The following is a 26243-nucleotide window of genomic DNA, read 5'->3' on the forward strand; positions in this document are numbered from 1 at the left end:
TTTGAAGGAAATGCTACTCTTATGTCGGTGCTAGTTCCCCATCATTTTCCTATTGTACACTGCTTTATCATCAATGATGTTTAGCTGGGTTGGAAATGCAGTTAATGGTCCAGACACTTATTGTATGGAAATTCAGTCTCTAAGCATGCAGTCATGTCACCTTCACAAACCTAATCTGTAAAACACGTACCATCTTTTGAATTTTTCTTCCATTTCTTGCCTTCTTTCCCCTATCTCTCCTCTGTTTGGAAGTGGTGCAGTCTATTTCTAGTCTAAGAGTTTAACCTAGAAATTTTAATATGCACACTTAATCTACAGTTTTTGCTATCTTTACTTTGCTCCTTTACATTGCATGCAATTTAGACTACTTTAAATTATAATTAACCCCACCTTATCATTGTTATATATTAAAAAACCAGCATTATAATTGTCATTATTATTCAGGCAGTGCTATTTAAACTAAGCATTTACCATTTCCTTTGTTCTTCATTCCTCATTGCATCTCAAACCTACCATCTGTGGTCACTTTCCTTATACCCGAAGTACTATTGAGAATTTCTTCTAGTAAGGGTCTACTACTGTCTCAGTTAGTATAAAATTTCTTTATTTTACCCTTGTTTCTGGAAGATATTTTAAAGGTTATAGAGTTCTAGATTGAAAGGCTTTTTCCTTCACACACCGAAGACAACATTCAAATGTCTTCTGCCATCTACTATTCTTGTTTGTAATTTAGCTGTGATTTCTCCTTTTTTTTAAAGATTTATTTATGCATACAAGAACTGGGGTACAGGCCAGAGGTGTGTTGGGGGGGGTGAGAGGATTCACCAGAGACAGAGTGGGGAACAGAACAGGCAGACTGACTGAAATACACTGCTGAGGGAAGCAGCGGGAGAGTCAGGAGAGGTCTGTTGCTCCATGTGGGGAGCTCCCTGGCTAGGGATCAAACTCGCACTGCAGTGCCTGCGGATAGCTTCATAGTGCTGTGTCTTAACCCCTTATGTCACCCGGGAGGCCCTTAGCTGTGATTTCAATGGTACTCTATTGAAGGAACTCTACTTTTCTCTCTGACCACTTAAGAGCTTCTCTTAGTTTTGGTGTTCAGCAGCTTCACACTAATGTGTCTGGTATGGGTTATTATTATTTATTCTGTTGGGATTTGTTGTATTCCATGAATCTGTGAGTTGACAGTTCTGGAGAGATTTTAGCCATCCACTCTTCTTTCTTCCTGCTCTTCATTTTACTATTAGACTAACACATTTTATCCTCTGTCTCAATCTCTCTATTTTGAGCAATTCTCCTATCTTCCAGCTCACCAATTCTCTCTTCAGTTGTGTTTAATCTGCTATTCAATTGATAATTTTAATATTATAGATATATCCACCCTTAATTTTACAAAGCAAAGGCATTCATTTTATATTTCTAATAATTTTACAATTTTAAATCTTTGTAGGTTTAAAACACTGCCTAATGTTTTTGTTACCTCTCTTCAAAGTGTCTTGTTTCTTTCTGTAGGTTCAGCTTTTTATTGTGAATTGCTCATTTCCCTTGGAACATTATTTATGAAAAGTCTTTTGAATCTGGGTTTAAGGTAGTTTCCTTTTTTTTTAAAAGATTTATTTATTTATTTATACAAGAACTGGGGTACAGTCAGAGGTGTGGGAGGGTGAGAGGATTCACCAAAGACAGAGTGGGGAGCAGAACAGGCAGACAGACCAAAAACACTGCTGAGGGGAGCAGCGGGTGAGGCAGGAGAGGTCTGCTGCGCCATGTGGGTTTCTCCCTGGCCGGCCAGGAATCGAAACCGGCATTGCAGAAATTGCAGACAGCTTCATAGCATGGCACCACTGGGGAGGCCCAGGGTAGTCTCCTCTTGAGAGGATTTGTTTTACTTTTGTTAGTACTGGGTACACTACCAATTTAAAACTATTTAGGTTTCTTCCCTTTAATCCAACCTTTAAGTAGAATCATTGCATGATTTTTAATATTATTCAAAATTTCACACCATTAAATTAGATACCAACCCTTTGAGGCACATGCTAACTCTCCTTAATTTCTAAAATTCTGCTTTATAGTAAGTAAAATAAGATAAAATGACTGAAATATTAATTTTATGCCAAGATATACTTTTATGGCAAGTTATCAAGAACACACAAAATGATTTTTCAATGCACACAAATAGAAACCACGTAGAACAACAACATGGCTCCAGCTGTCACATGACTCTCTGTTTACCAGATGTGATTTGTACTGTTACTCTGGTTAATGAAACAGTTAAGAAAATAAAAGGGCCCTCTTGCCTCACAATGGATAAAATAATTTTAATTTCTATAAAGAGTTGATATAAGATCTAAGGTAACATGTTTGTATTCTAAAAGACAGAATGGCAAAAAACTAAGTTCTCCTGTAATCCCTGACATTTGAAAAATAGCATTGGGTACTAAAATCAATTAAAAAAAAACAATCTTATAACTTGGTCAAAGCTATCATGTGTTTGATGATGCTTAATTGCCCTTTAAATTCTTTTTATTTCCATTTCCCTTGCACATTTACTGTCAACAAGGACACAAAACCTGCCAACCCTTCAATATCTATATTTAGCAGGTAGCCTTGATTCTGAACTTCCCTCAGTCGTCAGGCATATATTCATTCCTATCTTGTCCAGCAAATCTTTATGTCACAGTTCAAATTTTAAAAAGAGATTAGTTTGATTTTGAAACCCAGTGCCCTACTTACAAGATACCGAAACCAACCAAGGTTTCCTACACTCTGTTTGAACTTAGAGTTTAAAAAAAAAATCAATCAATCAATAAAGTATCTTCCTCACAGGCTGCAGTAAAGATAAAGTGATATAAAGCATATATAACTTTAAACATAGGTGTGCACAGAGTAAGCACTCAATAAACATTAGCTCTAATGAGATCACACATACTTTTAGGCTTGGATCCTAGCTCTATTTTCTGTGTCCCTTCTGTCCCATATTCAACCTTTCTTCTTCAGAGGCTTCAAAGCCTTCCACCTTGGTGATTCCTCTCTGTGAGCAGACAGGAATGGTTCTCCCAAACAAAATTAAAACGAATCTCTCAACCTCCTCTTCTTACCTCTTCTTTTTAATCTTTCTTCCAGTTGCTGTATTCTTTCCCCTTAGAACCTTTATGCTTGGTGGTTTGTAAGGTTTCCCCATCCCTCTTCAGGGGTCAAGTCCTACACTCAACATGGGAACCTATGAAAAACCTGAAGAGGTAATCAGGAGACAATCTCAGTAGGGGCTATTAAGTCACCTCACCAAGTCTTGTAAGATTTCTGGGCTTCTATTCCTCAATTAGAAAGGTAACATCAGAACAAGGTATTTTTAGGTTTCGGCTGGTTCTCAAATACTATAAAATTCTAAAACTTACAGTATCACCATCCATCTAAGTCTCAAGTCAGAATACTAGGAATCTCCTTTTAATCTTTACTTTTTTCTTTTCATCACATTCTAAGACTTTGTGAGATCACATCTGAATATTCTCCAAGTATATATCCTTTCTGTCTCCACCCTCATGGCACTACAGTTGAGGTGAACATCATTCCTCCTCTCAGCCAACCAGTTATTCCTCTTCAAAACTGGTTGTCCGAGCATTGGTCTTACTCTCCCACATGGCATTCTCCACTCTGAAGTTGAATTACACTTTCTTAAACAGAAACTTGATCATGCCATTTATCTTACTTCTATCTAGTTAACTACAACTCATCTTCTGGGACCACATCTCCTCAGAAAGCCTTCTGGGACTTTTTGCTATGAGTCAGTTCCACCTCCCCTACAACCTTGTGCACACCCCTCTGATAGCCCTTCTCCACTGTACAAATGTGGTATTCCAAGGACCTGTTTATTTTTCTGATGGCCTCACAAGATGGTTAAACTCCTTGTAAAATCATGCCTTATTGATTTATTTTCATAACCCCAGTACATAGGGCAGAACTTGCTGGGTAAATGAATGGATGCCTCTAAAACTGAGAAAGCAATCTCTCATATAATTAGCTACTTTCTTTACATTCAACTTCCCCAGTATCATGTTCTTTTTTGGTCATTACTTTCTAATTCACTCATGTTCTGTGCTCTAGTATCCTTGTTTAAACTTAGAAACACCTGCCTTTTTTTTTTTTTTTTAATGAAACATGTATTGAACAAATATTTATCAAATGTCTGCTATGTGCCAACAAATGTTACAAGATAGGTGTCTGGTATCAAAGTACACTCTAGATAAAGGAGACACACACACATGCTAAAAATGTCAGATGGTGATGGGTGCTACACAGAATCCTAGAATGGGGGACAGGATAGGAAATGACCTGGTTGTCTTTTTGAGAAGGTATCTATCTGTTGGGTTAAAATATGAGATTCTAGGAAGACTAAAAAGCAAATGCGAATGAGCTTGCAGAATCAGAAAGCATCTTATCTGAGAGGCCTTCCCTGACTACCCTATTTAAAACATTGCCCTTCTGGATTATGCTCAGCAAAATAAGCCAGAAAGAAAAAGAAAAATACCGGATGGTCTCACTCATAGCAGGAATCTAGGAAACTTAAATAAGGGACCAGGAAAAAGAATAACTATAAGAAAGTGAAAATCAAAATCAACAAACAACTATGAACCAGAGACACTGTATGGGAGGTGGGGGGTGGGGAGGGGAGGGATTGGGGTCAAAATAAGGGGGTTGCAATTGTATGGGGAATATAAAAATAAAAAAAATTATATTAAAAAAAACAAAAAGCATTGCCCTTCTGATGGAGTAACACAGCATATGTCACTCTCTGTCCCACCAGACAAGCTCTCTCATTTTCTTCTTTTCCCTCTAGGCTTAATAAACCCTACTTTTTTTACATTCTGTGGGAGAACAGCTTTGCTACAAAGATAACATCAGAGTTGCTGATCACCAGATGATGGCAAAAGCAAGCTGGCATCAAACAGAATCACCAAAGGCTTCTGTTTGAAAGATGGACATGCTGACCCTTGCCCACTCCCACTTCTACTCCCTTGTAACTCTGGATAACTGCCCTGCCCTCTGCCAAAGGGCAGGGCAGTGGTTGTGGTACTTCAGACACAAGTCTGCTGCCCTCCTCAATTTGTCAACAAATTATAAGAAACTACTTTCCTTCACCTTATACAATGTTTCCTTTTATTGGCCCAGGAAACTGAGACCTGCCAGCATTTGGGAATTACCTACTCCCAATTCCATCATGCCTTTGCCCTCATCCAGCCTCTCACCCTGCCTTCTTTCAGGTTCTTAGCACCGACTGATGTCATACATTTTTCCTTTTTTTTTTAAATTTACTTTTTTATTTTAACATTTATCATTTTTAAAATTTTTTAGACAATATTTGCTTCCCCCCACCCCCTCAGATTGAGTCCCCATAAAATTTCCTTCCCCAAGGCACCCATGCACCATCACCACAGTCCCCTGTGCTCCTCCCTCCCTCCCTCTGATCCCTCTCCCTCCTCCTCCCCTGCAGTATATCTCTGGTTCATACTTGTCTGTTTTTGCTTTGCTGTGTTTTGTACTGTTATTAAAGAATGGCACATATCAAAAAAACAAGCAGCAACAAATGTTGGCGAGGATGCACTGAAAAAGGAACCTGCAGCACTATTTACAATAGGTAAAACCTGGAAACAACCCAAATGCCCAAAAATAGATGACTGGATCAAGAAGATGTGGTGTATATACACAGTGGAATATTATTCAGCAATCAAAAAAGATAAACTCATGCCATTCGCAGCAATGTGAATGGAGCTAGAAGGAATTATGCTCAGTGAAATAAGCCAGAAGGAAAAAGGAAAATATTGGAGGGTTTCACTTATAACAGGAATATTGGGGAACCAAATAAGACATCTGTTTTTGTTTTCTTAATGGCAGACTTTTTCCACCAAACTTTTCCACCACCAAACTGTGACAGCAACTTGGTTTTTCAGAGTAACATCCTAAATGTTTAGAATAGTGCTCAGCACAGAGATAGTCTCACCAGGAGTATGTTGAGTGAATAAATTCATCTGATTTACATTTTTAATGGCTCACTCTGGCTGTGGTGGGGACAATGGATTTGGGGCAATCTACAATCAAGAAACAGAAACCCATGAGGAGGTTTTCACTGAAAGACTTTTCACTGAAGTCCAGATGAAAGGGTGACAATGGCAGCTATGGTGGTAATAAAATCATGGAAGTTTCCGTGATGTTAGAAAATTAGCATGGCATTTTGTCTTCAAAATAATGAGTAAGCATTACTTTCACTGTTTACCTTGTGTGGGTAAACATAAGCTCTCAGAAAGAGATATATTTAAAAGCTGCTAAAAAATTACTCTTATGTACTTGTATATTACCAAGATAAAATTGATAAACTGAGGCAATTGGACAAAATCTCCGTCACTAAAAATTGCGTACATTCCTTGATCTAACAATTTCATTGCTAGGAATGTATCATTTGTATGTACTTACAAAAATATCTCAAAATATATGTAGGGATATTAACCCTGTCACTGCTTGTAATATCCACAAACTGAAAAACCAAAAAACAAAAAAAACACAAACCATCAATAGGATACCACTTTAAAAAACTTTAAAAAATTATACAGCTATTAAATAAGATGTGGAAAGAGTTTTAAGACATATTGTGTTTGGAAAGATTCTATTGTATTAAAACACACACAACACATTGATATTTTCAAGGGTTTAATTTGTGATGTACAGAAGGCTTTTTATTCTTAAGTATATCAAATAAATAAAAGCAGTGGTTATTCTTTGAAGAGCATGGTTATTCTTTGAATAAACCTTTTAAGGTTTATTTATTTATGCATACAAGAAATGGGCTACAGGCCAGAGTTGTTAGGGTGAGAGGACTCACCAGAGACAGAGTGGGGAATAGAACAGGCAGATTGGCTGAAACATATTGCTGAGAGGAGCAGCGGGTGAGGCAGGAGAGGTCTGCTGCGCCATGTGGGCAGCTCCCTGGCCGGGGATCGAACTCGTGCTACAGTGGCTTAGGACAGCTTCGTAGGCTGCGTCTTAACCCCTTGTGCCACCAGGGAGGCCTGAGAATTTTACTTTCTTTCACATACCTGAGTTACTTGATTTTTTGGAAACACAAACTTGTATTTTATTTCTAAAAAACAAACAACATCCCTTTGAGAAAACTAACAAAATAAACAAGAATGAATGAAATATCATTACTTGCTTTCTGATTTTATGGACAGTAGCTCTAACCATTCAGTTACATACACACTATGAATGAATACATATACAGGACATGTAGGTATGTGGACAAAAGATTGTATTTGAATACTCTGTCAACTACAGTGAGGCAAAACACACGGCTTTGATTGGAACACAGTAGAGACAGTAGAGATAATCCTAAGTATCTCTCCATGGAGAGCCAGTGCTTAATTTGTCATGTTATAATCTGGCACCGGTGTTCAACAATGCTTGATAGACCCTCCTTGTCACTGCTTCACTGATCAGATTCTGCCCTCAAAGAGACACACAATACTCTATTGCTTCTTAATGAAGCATCTTTTAGTTACATTAGCTGTACTTCCACTTAATGTTAACTGATAAGTTTATTCTATCCCTAAGGTTATAAGCCATCCTTTCATTAAAGCTCTGTTGGTTCCTACGGAAAAAAGTAGATATTTCTCTTACAGAATTTATTTTACTTATGTTCCACAGGCTTATGCAAGGAAACTAAAGTTACTTAGTCAAAGGGAAATAAATTTTCATACATTCTTAAGAAAAGTAGTACAAACTGCAGATGAAAACAACAACATCCAAAGAGTTCTTTCAAAGACAATTAATTATCCTGCCTTTACTTCAATAACCTATTTACTCTGAGCTATAACTAAATCTCTCTAAATGTTACCAAAAGAGAAGGGCTTTGTTTACATAGTCCACTGTATCTGCTCCATACTATTTCTAACCCCAGGAATGTGAAATGTTTACACCATCCACTTTTTTTTTTTCAGTTGTAAATGTATTTCTAAAGAAAAAATTCTAATTGCCATTTACTGGGAAATCACAGCATAGTAGGATATTTTGCAAGTCAATTCAGGGGAAAAATAGAGAGCCCAGTTAGCCCAATTTAGGTAAGGTTAAGCACCGCAGGCCTAAACACACATACAGAGCCAACCACTCACACCTCCTGGGGCCTGCATTGTAATGTTAACAACAGCAAACAGAGGGCCCCAGTAGAGGAGAATGAAGATTACCTGTCTGTCGTAACTAACTCTAAGACAGAAGTTCTCCTTTTTAAAGACCTACAGCTTTTGAAGTATTAGGTCACTCCAGGTCATCTGCCTTTGCCTACCCAACTAAGACTAGAAACAGAACAGCCTGACTACTAAAGAGCCCTCCTGAAGCAAAAACACATCAAACTGCAGCAATACTAAAGCCAAGATGCTCCTACAAGGATGGCTCTTGAATTGCTGAAGTGATTGCTGACCTGGAAGGGTAAGGCAGGCGAGCCTGGAGAAGAAAGGTCCACAAGAAACAAAGCCTGAGGCTGGAGGCTGGGATACCATAAACGATAACCAGAGGTGGTAATGCCAGAGCCGATCTGACTGAATTGAGAGGTGAACGCAGATGAATGAGGTCCAGGCTGACAGGTCTCAGTGAATGTAACTGATGATACCAATGGCTAGCAGAAAGGAGACTGCCAGGTCAAGCTCTCACAATGAAATCAAGTTTCCAGCAGCTCAAAGTGTAAGGACTTCACTTGGTAATTACCAATACACCAAAAGCAGCATTTTGTAAGGAAGCACCAAGCCCTGTGGAATGCCTCTGAACTAGATTAAACCACCAGACTAGTAATTAAACTAACTTTATATGGGAGAGGTCTCTTGCTCAAACTTGAGCAATCCTGCTCATTTCAGGAAAGCAATTTTAGCACAAAAGTGGAAACAAGAAACTTCTGAGCCTTAATTTCAGCTCAGATACCATCGTTGGCAGCCTCTGTTCTCCTAACTACAAAATCAGGAGACCAGCTACTTCCAAGAGGTGTTAAAAAGGATTAAGATTATGAAATACTGTGAAGATGAAAAGGACTAAGTCTCAGTCTTGTATCATTTGCAGGTAGTTTAACAGTCTCTGTTTCTGTGTCAGCAAACAAGTTTTTACCATTTTATCCATCCAGACATTTCGATAGCAGTCACTGCCACAGAACCTAAGTGCTTTTTACCAGACAGCCCGTTGAAAGACTGCTTGGCATCTTGTCAAAATGACATGCTGCTACATCGTGTTATAGTCTGCAAGAGTCTAAAAATTTAGAAAAGGAGATAATTTTTCCTCAAATTGATCAATGCTATGCCTCACGACAAAGCTGTTTATTTCTTGCTGCTGGATAATGATTTGGTACGTGAAGTAAGTGTATTACTGTGTTCTGCCACACAATCAGATTGTGCATTTTACTGCCACTTAAAAAGAAATCAGCATGTTTATTCCTAGACATTACATATACATAATATATAAAGCAAGCCCCCCCCCCAAAAAAAAAACACTAACCCCAGAAAAGAAAGCATCATACTCTATTTGAGCCTTACAAAGGCCCAGCAGCATGTTCTTCTAATCGCTTGACCTGAGAGGTACGACGAACTGGTTGGGAAAGGAAAATTTGCCTGAAACAACCTCAGTTATTGTTAACAGTGGATGTTTGCCAAGGTTACCTACAAAACTTGAGTTGAAAAGAAAAGGGTAGGGTCTCCCTGGTGGCACAAGGTGTTAAGCACCACATTATGAAGCAATCCGCAGCCTTTGCAGCACAAGTTTGATTCCTGGCCGGCCAGGGAACAACCCACATGGTGCAGCAGACCTCTCCTGTCTCGCCCGCTGCTCCCCTCAGCAGTGTATTTCAGTCAGTCTGCCTGTTCTGCTCCCCACTCTGTCTCTGGTGAATCCTCTCACCCCCCGCAACTCTGACCTGTACCCCAGCTCTTGTATGCATAAATAAATAAATCTTAAAAAAAAAAAAGAAAAGGTAAAAAAGTATTCCTGGGGATAGGAACTCGAAAATGCTGTGCTGAATGTTAAGGTTCACTTTAAAAAATTAGCAGTGTGGTAAGCTGGGGCCAGTTCTATTCATGCGGGATGAAGTGGGAATAGAAAAAAAGAAAACAACTGTCCCAATGTTATGTGACAAAGTTTCCAGGGACAATATACTGCGCATGAAAAATGCTGTCTTGGGATAAAAAAGATGATGTACTCTGCAAGACTGTGCAAGCAACTGATGAAAAAAGTGGATTAGGAGGTGATCCATGCACTGATTTAAAATTCATCTGAAGAGTTTCAATAAACTATTTCTTGATATATGTGCTGAAAAGCAGTATTAATTTTATATAGCAGGATTTTATCTATTTATGTGTAAATAAATTAAAAACTATTTTAAGTAGACATTTGACTCCCCCGTCCCTCCCCATCCCTAAAGGCTTACTTAATGAAGCTGGCTCTGAAAAATTATTTTTGAATCTTGTCAGTGAAAAATGGTGAACACAGTATGTTTGACAGAGGCTTAGAGCCATGCAAAGATGAGGCTCATTCTAGTATATCCCATGACTGTTTTGGTACGAAGTATGAATGATGAATTTCACGAATTTTCTTAAAGTTATGTTTTGCAATTATTCTGAAACACTATTTTCTAAATGATATATGGTTAAGATTCAAGATAACTACAACAAGGCACACATATTGATAATGGCTGTAATGTACAGAATTAGAAAATAAATCTACCATCTGGGATGGCCATCTCTTGAAACTGAGCTCACCAAATCTTCTGAAAAAAGATGTCCCTGGGATCCTTGTCTCTGTTATTCATGAGAAGCATTAAGAATTAGGTTTCCTTATCAACAGCAAATCCAAATAAAGCTCCTGCCAGTGTTGCTGCAAAGAGCTGTGTAGTGAAACATTCAGTGGGCATGATTCACATCATAGTCATCCTTGATTTGCCTATTTCTTAATTTTTTGGCAGATGCCAGGAAGAGCACCTCCTTCTAACTGGCAGGAAGGTGTCCAATGGGTTCCAGGAGAACAGCTTCTCTAGGCATAGAAATATGAGGAACCTATTTCACGTTGATGAGCAGTTTCCAGTTTAGGAGATGAGCACATCAGCACAAAGCAACTAAAAGGAAAATTACCTTGTAGATTCCAAAGAACCCCAGGTCCTTTAAGACAGACAGGGCACTGACTCGGGGACCAGTAGTTATTTCTCCAGCCACTTGCAAACGAATCTTGACTATTTCCAAAGGATTTGTGAAAATCACCTGGGAACCTCCTGCCTAAAAAAAGAGAAAAAGAAAACATTAGGATCAAAGTAGGGTTAATGGTAAAGCAGATCAGGAAGAAATGAAAGATTATACTAAACTGTGCTCAGAATATTCTGTCTTCAAGAGACTGTAGTTTCAGTCCTTGTCCCATCAATTAAAACATAGCGATTATGCATTTGAATCAAAACAGTTACTGCTTAGGAGGTCTTGAGTAAAAAAACTCCTTTTCCCTTCAGCAGAGGTTGAAAGAAGGCAAAAACCAGTTCTTCTACTGGCCTCACCAAAGTCCTTACACTAAAATGACAGATTCCTTCATATACAAACAACCGTCTCCACTGGGTTCAGAGTCAAGGGCACAAAGCCAGCAATAAAATGACATAGTATCCGATATGGTACCCAAATAAAGAGACACAGATCTGCCTAACAAAACAGGAGAGGGCAGGGTAGGCAAAGATTCTCCCATGATGGACTTTATAATTCTGGCAGTGAATAAAAAATTGCCAGAGAACATATAAACATAGATGAGAGCTGATTTTTCTTCTAGAAACTCAGGTCAATCATCAAACACCTTTTCATGGAGTTACAAATTCTTACAATTTTACTTGTATGTTACCTGTACCTAGAATTGTTCTTTTCATAATAGATAAACATTAAAGTAGTAAAAATATGCATTAAATCAATTATGGTCCAGACTTTGAACAATGTGTGTTATTTCATTCCAGCAGTGGCTGGGTGCCACACCTCCGAGATCATCAGTGGAAATCTTTAAAGAGCACTATAAGGGAAATTTTAAGCTGGTTATTTTGAAGCTAAGCCTATATTTATTATAAGCAATTATATTCTTTCCTGCTGTACTCCAACTTGTTATTCCTTGTCACAAATACATTAAATTTTTATGTCATCCAAAGTAAACATACAGTATAATTCAGAATCTTTATTATACAGTGATGTCACCAAACCAAATTGCAGATATGATACTGACATTTTACAGCTTAGTAGATACTATCTGGGGAACAGGCACAATTTGGGTCAATATCATACAAAACTATTTCTTGCTAGATTCTCTGATTCTCTTAACCAATATAGGCATCCTCACAAAACAACCTGTTAACTAATCAAACAATTTCAAGGATGATCTTTGAAGGACTGCTTATAATACATGGAAATAAAAATAATAAACAGTATAAACAGCCAGAGATAAGGGATAGATTAAATGAATTTGAGTTGGACTGTCCAATGAGATAGTGTGCTGCCAATAAAATTAATGTGGAAAATCTTCTACATCTACTGTCAGATTAAAGCTCTCATACATTTACATGATGTACACCTTTCCCCCTTACCAGCCCTCACCATCAAGTAGAAAACACCAATATGATACTTGGGAGGTGTTGCATTTTTAATTTCTTCTACATAAAACATGGGTTACAGCTATAAAGAAAAAGTAATACTTCTGCATAATTTAGCTAATAAAAATAGCAACATTAACCAAAAAAAAAGAAAGAAAGAAAATTGTTCATCCATTAACTTGCTAAATCAAATTGTTTCCCATTTTTACCCACCTGATACATTTTTCAAGACACACTTTTCTTAAAACAGATGAAGACTTTCCCTCCCTCCACATGTTAGAACTGTGCAGAGGGCAGACATGTTCTCCCCTACACAGGCTGCCACACAGAGGCCTCTCCTAGCTCTACTATGTGTTATCCAACACCTTCTGGTCTCCTATGTGACCTAAAGACTGGCCCCAGAATGTTTTAAGAAAGATCCTTCTAAAGTGGAAGTAGAGTATGAGGTGACCCCTGCAGCCGCTGGAGTGTTCTGTCCACATGAGGACATTGTGCTCCCACTGTTCCTCAGAACAGCTAGCTATGTTCTGCTCCTGTGCTGTTGTGACCTGCAGGTAGAGACAGAGAGACCCAACACCGTCCCCCACTCCCAGCCCCACCCCATGTGCAGTCCTTGAGTGTCTTGTGGGTTTGCACCTGTGTCTTTCCAAAGACACTGAAGGAGATGTTCAGGGTTGGCAGAATGAAGAGATGAATGGACGTGGCCTATTAACAGTGCTAAAGGGCACTGTAAGGGTTATGTCTGTACTTCTGGACCAGAGCTAAGTTGCAAAAATGAAGGAAAATTAAAAATTAAAAAATTGTTTGATGGGGACAGAATTGCTGAGAAAGATTTGCTGAGTTGAAATTAGCCTGAAGGCCATTATTCAGAAGTTCACAAGTGGGTAAGACCACCTCTTCCAAGGGTAGGATGTCAAGCAGAGAGCACAGGAACAGAACAGAAACACAACGTATACACACCATGCACTGCCAATGGTGGGTAAGGAGGCAGCTGAGTGTCACACACGAAGACCGAGGCTCAGTCAGTTTGTAGAAGTATGGAACTTACTATGTGCAGACCAGAGACAGTGCGTGCACTGCAGCCAGTTCAGTACTCAGACACAGCAGTTACTCCAACATATTGCTTTCTTTTCCTCTATCCCCTACATTGATGATTCCCTTTCCTGACTGCATGTTACAATCACTTAATAAGCTTTTAAAAAGTAATGACTTTAGACCCCACTCACTGAATGAGTGTATCTGCCCCTAAAGCAAAACAAACAAACAAACAAAAAGCCTTTCCTATGTGACTAAAATATGAGATGAAAGTTGACGATCACTTTATTTCAGTTAGATCCTTTTCAATTCTGAGCGGCTGCTCATACACTTATTTAAACTGAGATCTCTAGTGCCAGTTTCCACATTGTCTCAGAAAGTAGATTTAATGTTTTACATCTGATCCCTTGAAAATGTATACATGTCCAAGTGGTACCATTATTAAAGGGTATGATTTTTAGGTACAGAATTTCTGTCTTATTATCTTAAATTGTTACTAACACCTGTAAGAGCTGTTAATGTCATATACAATCAAAGAAGAACTTATCCTCAATTCCCTGACCCCCAAACCAATCATTGGATACCAATATTTTTTAGCCTAATAAAGTGAATTCTAATTAACAAGCGTGGTGCAAAAGTCAAATCCACTCCAGCAAAGTGCAGGAAACTAAAGCAACAAGAAGAAAGAGTGTAGTGATACCAGGAAAAAATAATGACACATCCATTATTTGTGGTGGACGCAGAAAGAAAGAACCTATAGATTCAAAATGGCACATTGTAGAGGTGCCAGAGATGAATCGGTCCTTTGGAGTCAAGCTGGAAGGAAATGACAGACTCCAAGGCACCATGAGAAGATGCTTATCATCAGATGCACAGTCTGGGCATCACCACGCCTGGATCACTGAGCAGCACACTGCCTGTGGCTCTTCTGATTCCTGGACTATTGTCCATTCACAGTACCTTGCCCGTGTCTTGCCTTCGCAGAGATCAAAGACAGCCGAAACGCAGACAGGGGACAGGGACACCTATTGTGCCAGTGTCTTTGTGTCCCTCATCGCTTGAGAGCTCTGGCTGTGTGAAGATTCTGGTTTTTTGTGTGTGCAATTTTGTCACAAATCATTTTCTATGACTTTCTGAAATCTGTAGCTGGGAGGACAGAGGAAGATTTTCCATACTAGAACTGACTCCAGGTAGCATACCATACTTACAACAGAGACACTAATTTCTCCACTGGTTTCTTGGATAGTTTTTGTTACAAACACCTCAGATATTCCCCAATATCTGGATCCATCTGAAGAGAAACACATACACCCTACCGCAGACTCACATCTGTTAGTTGATCATTCATTCACATTATTTCACCAAATATATGTAAGTAATTGTGTTTAAAGTTTGTCCTCGGAACTGTACACAATATGAGAAAACACTCCTGTTCTCAAGGAGCTGAAAATAGGAGAAGAGGTAAAAGTCATTAAGCATTCATTAGATACTATTAATGTATTGCTTTGCATCTATTACTTGTCTTGGTCCATACAAGGAGAATTTATTTCCAATTTTATGTAAGAAGAAATACTGAGGCATAAAAAAAAAAAAATCCAAGGAACAGTTCTGTGTTGAACTGTATTCCACCAAATAGCATACGTTAAATTTTAATCCTCAGTACTTTAGAATGTGACTGTATTTGGTGATGGGGCCTTTAAAGAGGTAATTAAGGAAAAATAAGGTCATATGGGTAGGTCCTAATTCAATGTGATTGTTGTCCTTATAAGAAATGAGATACAGACGCATGTTTGTACAAAGAAAAGATCATGTGAGGACTCAGCGAGAAGGTGGCTATCTGTAATTGGAGTGAGGTCTCAGAAGAAATCAACTATGCCAAAACCCAACCTCTACAAAGGCGAGAAAATAAACTTCTGTTGTTTAAGTCATGTAGTCTATGGTATTTTTTATGGCAACACTAGCAAACTACCATAGCCACTTACCTAGGACTTCACAGTCAGCAAGCATAAGATTCTCTACTGAGTTTGATAAACATATCTTACAAAGAGAAAATGTGGCACACAAAAAAATATAATTTTAAAACATAGTAAGAGTTAAGTTCCAGACAACTGGCCATGGCATTTCAAAGGAGGGCAAGGTTTCTGCTGGATGGGATAATCTGGGGGAGGTGGCAAGGCCTATAAAAAGCACATCAGCTGGTAACTGAAGTTATAATGAGCATTTAGGTAATCCAGGCAAATACAGGCACAAAGGCACAGTGATTTATATTTGCCACATTTATAGGGTAACAGACCCAGCACCATATCTGTCCTGTGAAATTTTAATAAGAATAATTATGAGATCAAGCTTATCATTCACTAGCATTTACTGAGTGCTTATGTACCAGGCATTGTGCTAAGAGCTTTTAAGAATTTTCTCTTTTGTCCTCATAGCACTGTAAAGTAGGTAACAATATCATCCCAGCTTTATAAGTGAGCAAATCTACCCTAAAAAGGGTTATGTAACTAGCTTGAGGTCACACAGCTAGAATGGAGGAAAGTGGATTCAAAGGTGGACCTGCTGGGCACCAGACCTGAGCACTTGCGCTGCTTACTGTGACAGCAGGGAAAAATGAACTGTTCACTAAAGAAGTCATGGGTGGAGTATGAGCAAGGAGAGCTGAAAGTAAGACTACTATTGCCAAACTACGGAAGGCAGAGAATGTCACTGTGAAGAATAGGGTTGCATACTGGAGATGGGGTGTGTGTGTGCATGTGTGTGCGTGTGTGTGTGTGTAGGGGGCAGTTGGAGGGGAGCTGGTAAATAAAGTTTAGATATTGGAGAGTGTGTTGCTTAGTACCTATGCCCCGGGGAGATGACAGGGCTGAGGAAGAGGAAGAATTTATTAGGGAGAGAGACCTGAGGTGTGAATAACAATTAGGGTTTTAGGAGATGAGTTGAGAGATAGAAAAAGCCAGAATTAGAACAATTACATCAGTAATGAGGTGGGGGTAGGTGGGTGAGTAATGGATGCACTAGAAATCAGCGGGGCTTGGTTGCAGGATAAGGTACAGAAAGAGTGGGTAGGGTCAAAGAAGAATCCAGGTTTTGCATTTGTGTAGGGGGAACAAAAGGACATAAAGAGAAATATGACACATCCAGCAGGCAATGAAAGGGACTGACACAGAGAAGAGGGTGTCATCCCAATACATGCTAACTCAAAGCAGGAGCTTATATGGGGTGGAAGGAAGCTGAGAAACTAAGAGCAGCAACCTAAGAGGTGATGAGACACTTCAGCTCTACTCTGCAGTGTGTAGCAACCTAGGCAGAAAGTCAGGAAAGGGGCTTCTGAAAGGAAGAGGGGCAACAATGAAATAGTTAGTCCAGGGAAGCAACTCCAGCACATGGGGTGGGATGTGATGGGGCTCCCTGGGAAATGCATAGCAAGGAATAAGAGAGAGCTTGTGTGATTTATACTTTCAAGGGAAGAGAAAAAGGATAGAATGATAGTCATTTATGGAGGCCAACAAAAGAGAATGCAATCTATTTAGGGTAATAAAGAAGAAAAGAGCTAGGGAGAGTGAAAAGATAAAACAGAGCTGGGACAATTATGTTATGCTTGAGCAAAACAGCACAAGTTTTGAGTAGAGGAGGAGGAGAGGAAGGCAGAGCAGGAATGTGCTCTAATGACACACACTGAGTTGTGGGATAATTTTTTTTCGGAACAGAAACTGACGATTGTCCTTGCTATTTATGCTTCAATGATTCAGTAAAATAGAATCAAATGGATGCGACTTTGGCACAAGGACACATCACTGAAGTTCTGAAGTATAAAATCCCATTCAACTACAATGACAAAAGACCCTTCAGAATCAGCAGGAAAATAATATTGTGGATCTCCAGAAGGATTATGGTGATCTGCCATGCAGACGAGAAGACGGAGGGGCTAATGTCCTCAAAAGATGAATCAGTACTACTGCTCATGCATTCTATCCCTGTTATATGAAACGAACAGACTGGAAGACACCACCACGGGTGAGGGTTTGTTTAAACACCAGGACTGTAGATCTGCACCTGACCCAAGGGGTCCAGAGTCAAAGCAAATTTTCTACAAACTGCCTACCACGTGCACAGAACATAGGCAAGGGATGATTGTTCACACTATCATTGTTCACACATGATTGTTCACACTATCAGACTCTACCAGTCTGTGAGAATGTCTTATTGCCACAGCCCTAGTATTGCAAATCAGCATCACTGTACCTTCAACTTTCATTGGGGCTTTTTTTTTTTTTTTAAAGGAACTTAAACATTACATCTTCTAAAGAGAAATATGGAACTGTTCAGCAAAAACATCTTACACACAACTTGTTTTATTTTTACCAGTGGGGTTAACAGGAATTTCCTAACAAGAAATCTATAGAACTAAAATGAAGGAAAATGAAAAATTTTTTAAGGGACATAAAGGGCTTGTTCTGAGCCCTTACACTTACAAAGTATTGTTCTCAGACTGGGAGACTCGATGTTATAAAGATGTCAATTTGTCTACAGTGATTTGTCTTGATTGTCTGTAATCAATTTGTTTAAAGTGGTTTAAGATGCAAATGTAGAAAATGTCAATTTTCCTATAAATGAATATGAGTCCCAAATATTTTAAATGTGGCAATTTCCCCCCATAATTTTAAAATTCAAAGCAATCCTTCTAAATAAAATTTCAACAAATTGCTCTGAGGAAGCTTGAAGACAGGAATATGCTGGACAAACAAAATATCAAAGGGAGAATTGTGTGTCAATACACATGAATACATATTTCATGGTAATTTTTACAGTTTAGTTCAGGAATAAATAAACAAAAAGACCCAGATATGCAGTCACTGGGAGCCTTGGAAAGGAACAGAAGTGCTGTGTAGTGGCACAATCAGTGGTAAACAGACCCTCTTCTATCTGTAACTCCTGCTACCTCTTTGCCAAATCACTTATCTGCCATTGTGGTTCCTAATCATTTTTTCTTTAAAAGATGATGAAGGATGCTTTTGATCTACTTTCATATTCACCGCATCAACTGTGAAGTGGACATCAGTCTTTCTGGGAGAGTGTCTATTGGTCTCAGTTTCCCAGAGTTCTTGTCTTTTTATTTTTTGTTGAGTATGTAATTTACTAAGAGGTCTCATAGGCTAGAAGAACTTGAGACTGAAGTAGACGACTACAGGGATGTCAGGATCTTGTAGTGTAACATTCAATGGCTGGTATGAGAATTCTCTCTGACCAGTTTTGTACATTTTTTTTAGTCTTTATTTTGAAGCCATTGTTCACAATCTATCCTAGTATTGGACTCCATTGTTTCTTTCCACTTGGGTGCTTCCCCCCAGCTTTCCTTTCTCATATCTTTGCATCCTATTCTTCTGACCTTTATGGGATGTCCAATCTGGATACAGCCTTTTCCTCTTGTCTGTGGCTCTCACCTATGGGTACCATTTCCACAGAGCTCTCCAATATTGCATTTAACATACATCTATCTTCCAGATTCTTTTCTGGAAGGATGTGGTTTCCCAAGTACTGGATGGGGGTAGTCATCTTGAGAGTCACTTCTCAAGAAATGACTGCCCCATGAGTATGACCAGAAAGAAGATACAGTTCTTTGAGCGACTAAAGCCCTGCAAATCCTTTCTCCTCTTATCCTGGGGAAATGAGAGCCATTTATTGAGTACCTCTGAGAGAGTAGGCACTGTGCTAAACCATTCACAAACATTATCTCCTTCATGCTGATACAGGTTATAGATCTCATTCTGCACAGAATTCTTTCCAAGAGAGAGGCAGATTTTGAGCCAGGCTGGTCTGATTCTGAACCCATCTTCAGACTATTACTTTCATTTGCCAATTGCTAAAAGGCGGTGCTTAAAAAAATACAAGATTCATTTTCAGTTTTTCTTATTTAAATAGAGTATCTGCCTGTGTTTTTGGCTAGATTTTAGAGAACCTCTGTCTAGAAGAAATAAAGGATTCAGAAACACTAAAGTACATCAAAAAATATAGCAGAGAGTTATTTTTCCAAGAATCATATAATCGATATTCATCAGATGCATCAAAATTTTCTTTGTAGATTTGTCAATAAATCATAAGAAAACCAGCACTAAAATCCCTGATTAATGCTAAAACTATATCCATAAGGAATACTTTAGTCTCAGAAATATCTAACCAGTAAACTATTTTTGATTTTATTCAAATAGACTTATCAAGTAATTATATTGGTAGAGGTTTTACCTAAATATAGCAGAGTAGTTCAGGATAGTAGTAACTGAATCAGATAGATATGTATTTTAATTCAGGCTTTATCCTTTCCTTATATGTCCTTTCCTTATATGCCCAGTTCTTCAAACTATCCGGCTTAGATTTCTCACTCATAACTTAAAGATGACATCACTTCACAGACTCACAGAAAGGACTAAATAAGTGTCTAATTGGGTAAATTGGGGGGCACTGCTGGGCATCAGTATAGCACTCTGGGTGACAGTCTAAGCATTAGCAAACTTCTTAGTCTAGTCACTCCATACTTTTTCCATCTATAAAACGGGCATATTGAAGGTAATGCTCTGCATGATTTCAACACGTATCCACTGTGTGCCAACTCTACAGCAGGATTCCCACCCTCCCAGGACTAAGGGAAAATGTGTACGTGAAGCAGCTATCCCAGTGCCCAGCACACCCCAGTGCTCAATCAATGGGAATGACTACCTAACAAATAGATGACAGAACTCAGCTTAGGTGAATTCAGTCTACCAAATTCCTTCAAAGTCAGTACAAACAAATTCTCAAATTTTTCTTTCCCTAGAAACCTTTAAATCAAACTTTCTTATTGAGGAAAGCACAGTTATACTAAGGACTGACAGGAAGTAGTTGCATCAGCTAAAAAATAAAAAAATGAAAAGGACTCACCTCAGTGAGTGATGGGTGAGATAGCAGAGCTCAAGAGAACTAGATGGTTTTAATGTAAACTCATTTGATTTTACTTAAATTCAAGCTGACATTCAGTGAAATGTATTTTTAATTTGGAGAACCTTTTGTTATAGAGAAATGGTGTCCTACTGTAAGAGCTGGTACAGATGACAGTGGCCAGATAATGACTATAGAGCTTAGTTCACTGTGCTCAGGCACGGTCTCTGGTGTTCCATTCAGGTCAAACTGCCTCCGACACTGGCAAATCTCTGTGGAAATGCGCAGCACTGGTCACAGAAGGACTGAGAGGGAGATCGGCTGGGTTGTAGCTGATCTCCTGCTGCTAAAAATGAAGCACAGTCCATAGTCCATGTCCTCCTGACTAGGTAAGAAGACTGGGGAGTGAAAGGCAACACAAATGTCCTTAATGTTTAAGATAAACATCTGATGTTTTGGACCTTTAAAACAGTCCCAAGTGAACGCTGGATGCCTCATGTTGCTACCAATAAAAATGAAAATTCGCATTGCTGTATGAGTTTTAGCTGTTGTGATGGCTGTCTAAAGCCCATGATCTTCATAAACCCACCTTTGCATCCAGGAGGGCTGGGACTAATAGCAAGGGAAATGGTCCTGTGGAAGCTGAAGTATGTCAGAATGCAGCCCAAGCACCAAGTTTCTCAAAGAACAGGGTTCTAGAAATACAGAGCATCATTATTTCCAAATGCTCTAATTTTTCACACAACACAGTCCTTATGGCTCAAAGGAAAATAAAGGTTTTTTTCCCTTCTAATAGCCTCTCTCTCTGAAATGGGCTACGTCTGAAATGTGGAACCTGAAATGTGTCTGTGTCACAACTTTTGCTCACTGCCCAGAAGCTATTCTGTGCTTGCTTTTCTTTCGCACAAATTACCACTGAAATTATAATGAATGATTTCCTTCATTATTAACACTTCTGATTCTGCATAGGTAACTTTAATGGAGGAAGTGATATATCTGTTTCTTTTTTAAATCAGAATTTCATGAAATCAAGTATTTAGAAAGGCAACATAATCCAGACTCAGACTGTACTACCTAATTTCTCTAAGCACTACAAATAAAATGACACTCGCTAAAATGACTTTAACATACTTTAGGTCTAATAATCACGAACAAGTAGGTTTTAAAGTTCCATGTGCCTTAAAAGTGACCTGCCAAGGCTGTTGGGTCATTGCTGTAACTATAGGAACTATCAGCACCTAAATACATTTATCTACAGGACCAACTCGGGAGCTCCAGTTCATATTTCCCCATAATCATTTTCTTTCTCCTATTGTAAACTAAACTAACCTTTCTCCAATATTTCTCTACTAACCAAGATAATATCCCTGAACATACTTTTTTCAGGATCTGGGGAAGCAAGTCAAAAGATTTCAAAAGAAGAGAAAGCAACTGTCTGGGCAACAGTTTTGAGAATAGTCAGAAAATATTAACAGTCTTGCATTAAAAAAAAAATTAGTTCTGTCATCAATCTGTTGTCCAAACGAAAACAGCAGTGTATTTTTTTTTTAACATAGTGTAATTCCTGCTATATTTTATACTGAAAGCATTAAATATAACTGTAATTTAACCATCTCCTTTTAATTTGAATTCACATGGTAGATACTTATAGCTACTTAAAAAATTAAGTGGCAAAATGTATATGAAGAATATGTGTCTTGATATTTTAATTATGCTCAATTGAATGTATTCAGATTTAAAGTGCTTTTCACAAATGACATGTGCTAAGAATATCTAATTGCACACTGACATTCTAAAATGTGTGCTTACATGTCAAAAATAGATTAATGTGAAGTTATGGAATATGACTTTTTTAAACTAAACCCAAATATATTATTTTGATTATTCGGCTACAAATAAAATTGTAACCTAAAAACTGTCTACACTAGTAAATGTCTACAGATTTACGTTACATATAACTTGAATATTCAACTGATAATCATATTTGATTTTTGAATGAATTGGAAAATAAAGATTTCTTAGGAAATCTAGCATCAACTATGGTCCATTCACTTTCTTACTAACTCAATGCTAAATGGAGAAACGAAAATAATCCAACACACATAAAGTATTATCAACATTAACATAAAGATCATAGGTACAAAAGCAGTAATTAGCAAAGATTTAGAAATTCAACAAACTCTCAGAGAATCCGGCTAACATTAGACCAGGAGGCCACTCATTTTTGAAGAGAAAATGTCAGATCCATTGCTGCAATAAGGAAACTGAGTGTTTACTCCAAATTAAGAAAAGAACTTTTATCTTAACCTTTAGCATTAAGGGCTGAATTGTGTCCCTCCAAAATCCATATGGTATACTCCTAATCCTGTACTTCAAGACGTGAGCGATTTTGGAGACAGTGCCTTGCAAGACGTAATTAAGGTAAAATGAGGTTATCTGGCTGTGCCTTCATATGACTGAGTCCTCCTCCATAAGAGGAGGAAATCAGGAAACAGACAACACATAGACTATGGGGCAACCATATGAGGATGAAGCAAGAAGACAGCCATCTGCAAGCAAGAGAGAGAGGTTTTAGATGAACACCAAACCTGCTGACCTCTTGATTTTGGACTTCAAGCATCCAAAATTGTAAAAAAATAAATTTCTGTTGTTCAAGCCATGTGGTCTGTAATATTTTGTTATGGCAACCCTGGCAAAATAATATACTTAATTAAACTGACTAAATGCACAGCTTTAAACATGAAGCAATATAGGACTTTCCACCTTTGAGTTCATGTATAAATTAAGCTCTTAAATGAAAGAAAAAAATCTGTAACAAGATTATTAAGAACTTGGAAAAGAAAACAGATTTTACCATTTAATTATTTTGGAGTATATATTGAAATTCCCTATTTTTAATTTCTTTTTTTTTTTCATATTTATGCATACAAGAACTGAGGTACAGGCTCGAGGTATGGGTGGTGAGAGGATTCACCAGAGACAGTGTGGGGAACAGAACAGGCAGACTGACTGAAACACACTGCTGAGGGGAGCAGCGGGCAAGACAGGAGAGGTCTGCTGTGCCATGTGGGCTGCAGAGGCTGTGGATAGCTTCACAGTGCTGTGCTTAACCCTTGCACCACCAGGAAGGCCCTATTCTGAATTTCTTAACTACATGGTAAGACAGAAAAGGCTACTCTGCTTACATATTTTACAAATATTATTTTATATCTTCAACTTCAGAGATCTTAAATAGGCCTACAAAACTCTGGCCAAGAAACCAAGGCAGAATCTGTTTGACTGACATTAAAAAGCAATTAAGTTACAGACCTGTCAAATATGTTCACATTTGGGTTCTGCCTGTTATACATGTCTATTTTGACTACTATGACCAAAATCATTTAATGATTTACAGACTTTCAATGTCTAATGTACCTTAACTATATGAAAGCTGTGACCCAATCTTTCTTCATATTTCATATCATAACAAACCCCTCCCTTATTTATTAGAAAACCAGAAGGATGGCCCAACATTTGGACTATGTTGAGTCCAAACAACTCTGAGACATTTCTGAAAAAGGAAAAGAGAAGAACAGAGAAAAGAAACATATGGCTGGCTCAGTGTCTATTGTGACTCAGACTTTCCCTAATAAGATGACATTTCTGAGCCTCCAAAGGCAGTCCTCAGCCAGGTAGAGCATCAGACATATGAACCCGTAGTGCCATGAAATATTTCTTTCATTTTGTACCCAAATTCAAGCAGAAGTTTGGAGAAAGAACTTTCCATAGAATCAGGCATGTCGCAAGATTCCCATTGCAGTCCAGGACCTTAGTCCCATTCCCTAGAAGACTTGCTGTGCAAGCAGTGATGGAGCATCTCAGAAACCTCCAAAATTAGATACTGCAAGTTGACACTTTTTGCTCTTGTTAGGCTCTTTTTCTTTTTTCACTTTATTTTTTTAGAGTAGTTTTAGATTCATAAGAAAATTGAGAGAGAAGTACAGAGATTTCCCATAAATCTCCTGTTCCACACATGTATAAATTCCCCCTTAATCGACAACTTCCCCCACACAGGACACAAATGATGAACAGATTCATCACAATTGATGAATCTATGGGATGTAGGATGAACCTAAATCATCATCATCCAAAGTTCACAGTTTACAGTAGGATTCAGCATCAGTGTTGCACATTCCATGAGTTTGAATAAATACATAGATATGTATCTACCATGATAATACCATGCCAAGTTGTCTCACTACTGTAAAGAGTCTCTGTGCTCTACCTATCCATCCCTCCCTCACCATAAACCATGAAAATCTTTTATTGTTTCCATCACTTTACCTTTTCTAGAATGGCCCATTGTTGGAATCAAAGTTTGTAGCCTTTTCAGATTGGCTTCTTTCACTATGTACTATACATTTTAAGTTCTTTCTAAGTCTCCATAAGGCTTGATAGCTTATTTTTTTAAGGACTGAGTAATAGTCCATTATCCAGATGTACCACAGGTGATATGTCTAATTACTGAAGGACACTTTATTTGCTTCCAACTTTTGGCAATTACAAATAAAGCTGGTTTAAACATCCTGATACCGCTTTTGGTTAAAACTGTGTGTTTTTTAACTTTTGGGGCAAATATCAAGAAGTGCAATTACTGGATCATATGGTAAGAGCATGTTCAGTTTTTAAAAAACTTCCAATATCTTCTGAGGTTGCTCTACCATACTGTATTCTTCACCAGTAATATAAGGGAGTTCTTACTGTACCGCATCATCAACAGCATTTGCTGTTTTCAGTGTCTCAAATTTTAGTTATTCTAATAGGTATGTAACAGTATCTCATTGCTACTTGCTCCTTTTTGCTAAGTCTTTCTTTTGTATCTCTTCATGATTCTCACATAATTTCATATCAATCATTCAATATCTTTTCTACTAAAATTATAAGCAATAATAAATAAACCATAACAAAAGCTCAAGTTTTTTTTTACCTTTACCCTGTTCTTAAGGTTCTGAATATATTTGGTGGTTGTTGCCGTTCTTAGAAACAAAGAAAAATAAAATAGTAGCTTCCTAAAGGCTGGTTCTACTACTGAGAGATCATGGAAGATTTTTCTTGTGAACTGTTTTCAATATGTAGCTATATAGGCAAGCTTAACGCTACTCCATCAATTCATTCACCTACCTCTATTTTTTTTTAAAGATTTATTTACTTATGCATATAATAACTGGGGTACAGGCCAGAGGTGTGGGAGTGAGAGGATTCATCAGAGACAGAGTAGGGAGCAGAACAGGCAGATTGACTGAAATATACTGCTGAGACGAGGAGTGGGTGAGTCAGGCGAGGTCTGTTACGCCATGTGGGTCACGAGTGAGGCATCTTGGACATTCACTGCAATGCACTGCAATCAAACCTTCAGATGACTCCAGTCCCAGTCACTATCTGCCTAAAACCATATGGAGACCCAAATGAGAAATGCCTCGCTGAGCCCAGTCAACCCACAGAACCATGAGAGATACAACAAGAAATTGCTGTTTGAAGCCATTATATTTTAGGAGGACTTACTGTACAGCAATTGGTAATAGTAACACCCTTCTTCCTCAATGGAGAAGCACTAAAACTGTTTCCATAGGTAGGAGGGGACAAGGCTGAAGTACAGCAGACGGGAACCATGTGTGTTAGCAGTGAGGAGGGTTACCGTTTT

The 26243-nt window shown here is 38.3% G+C and overlaps 1 protein-coding gene across 1 annotated transcript in view; it reads right to left on the bottom strand.

The window, feature by feature from the left end:
• SLC25A13 (solute carrier family 25 member 13) overlaps positions 1 to 26243 on the bottom strand; it is a gene marked incomplete at both ends in the record, with an annotated part of 168415 nt that overhangs the window by 16072 nt on the left and 126100 nt on the right. The window contains 1 exon segment of the mRNA XM_084229817.1: positions 11145 to 11285. Within this exon segment, the coding sequence (XP_084085943.1) occupies positions 11145 to 11285 (141 nt within the window).

Source organism: Talpa europaea (assembly GCF_964194135.1).
Source record: "Talpa europaea genome assembly, chromosome: 3".
NCBI lineage: Eukaryota > Metazoa > Chordata > Mammalia > Eulipotyphla > Talpidae > Talpa > Talpa europaea.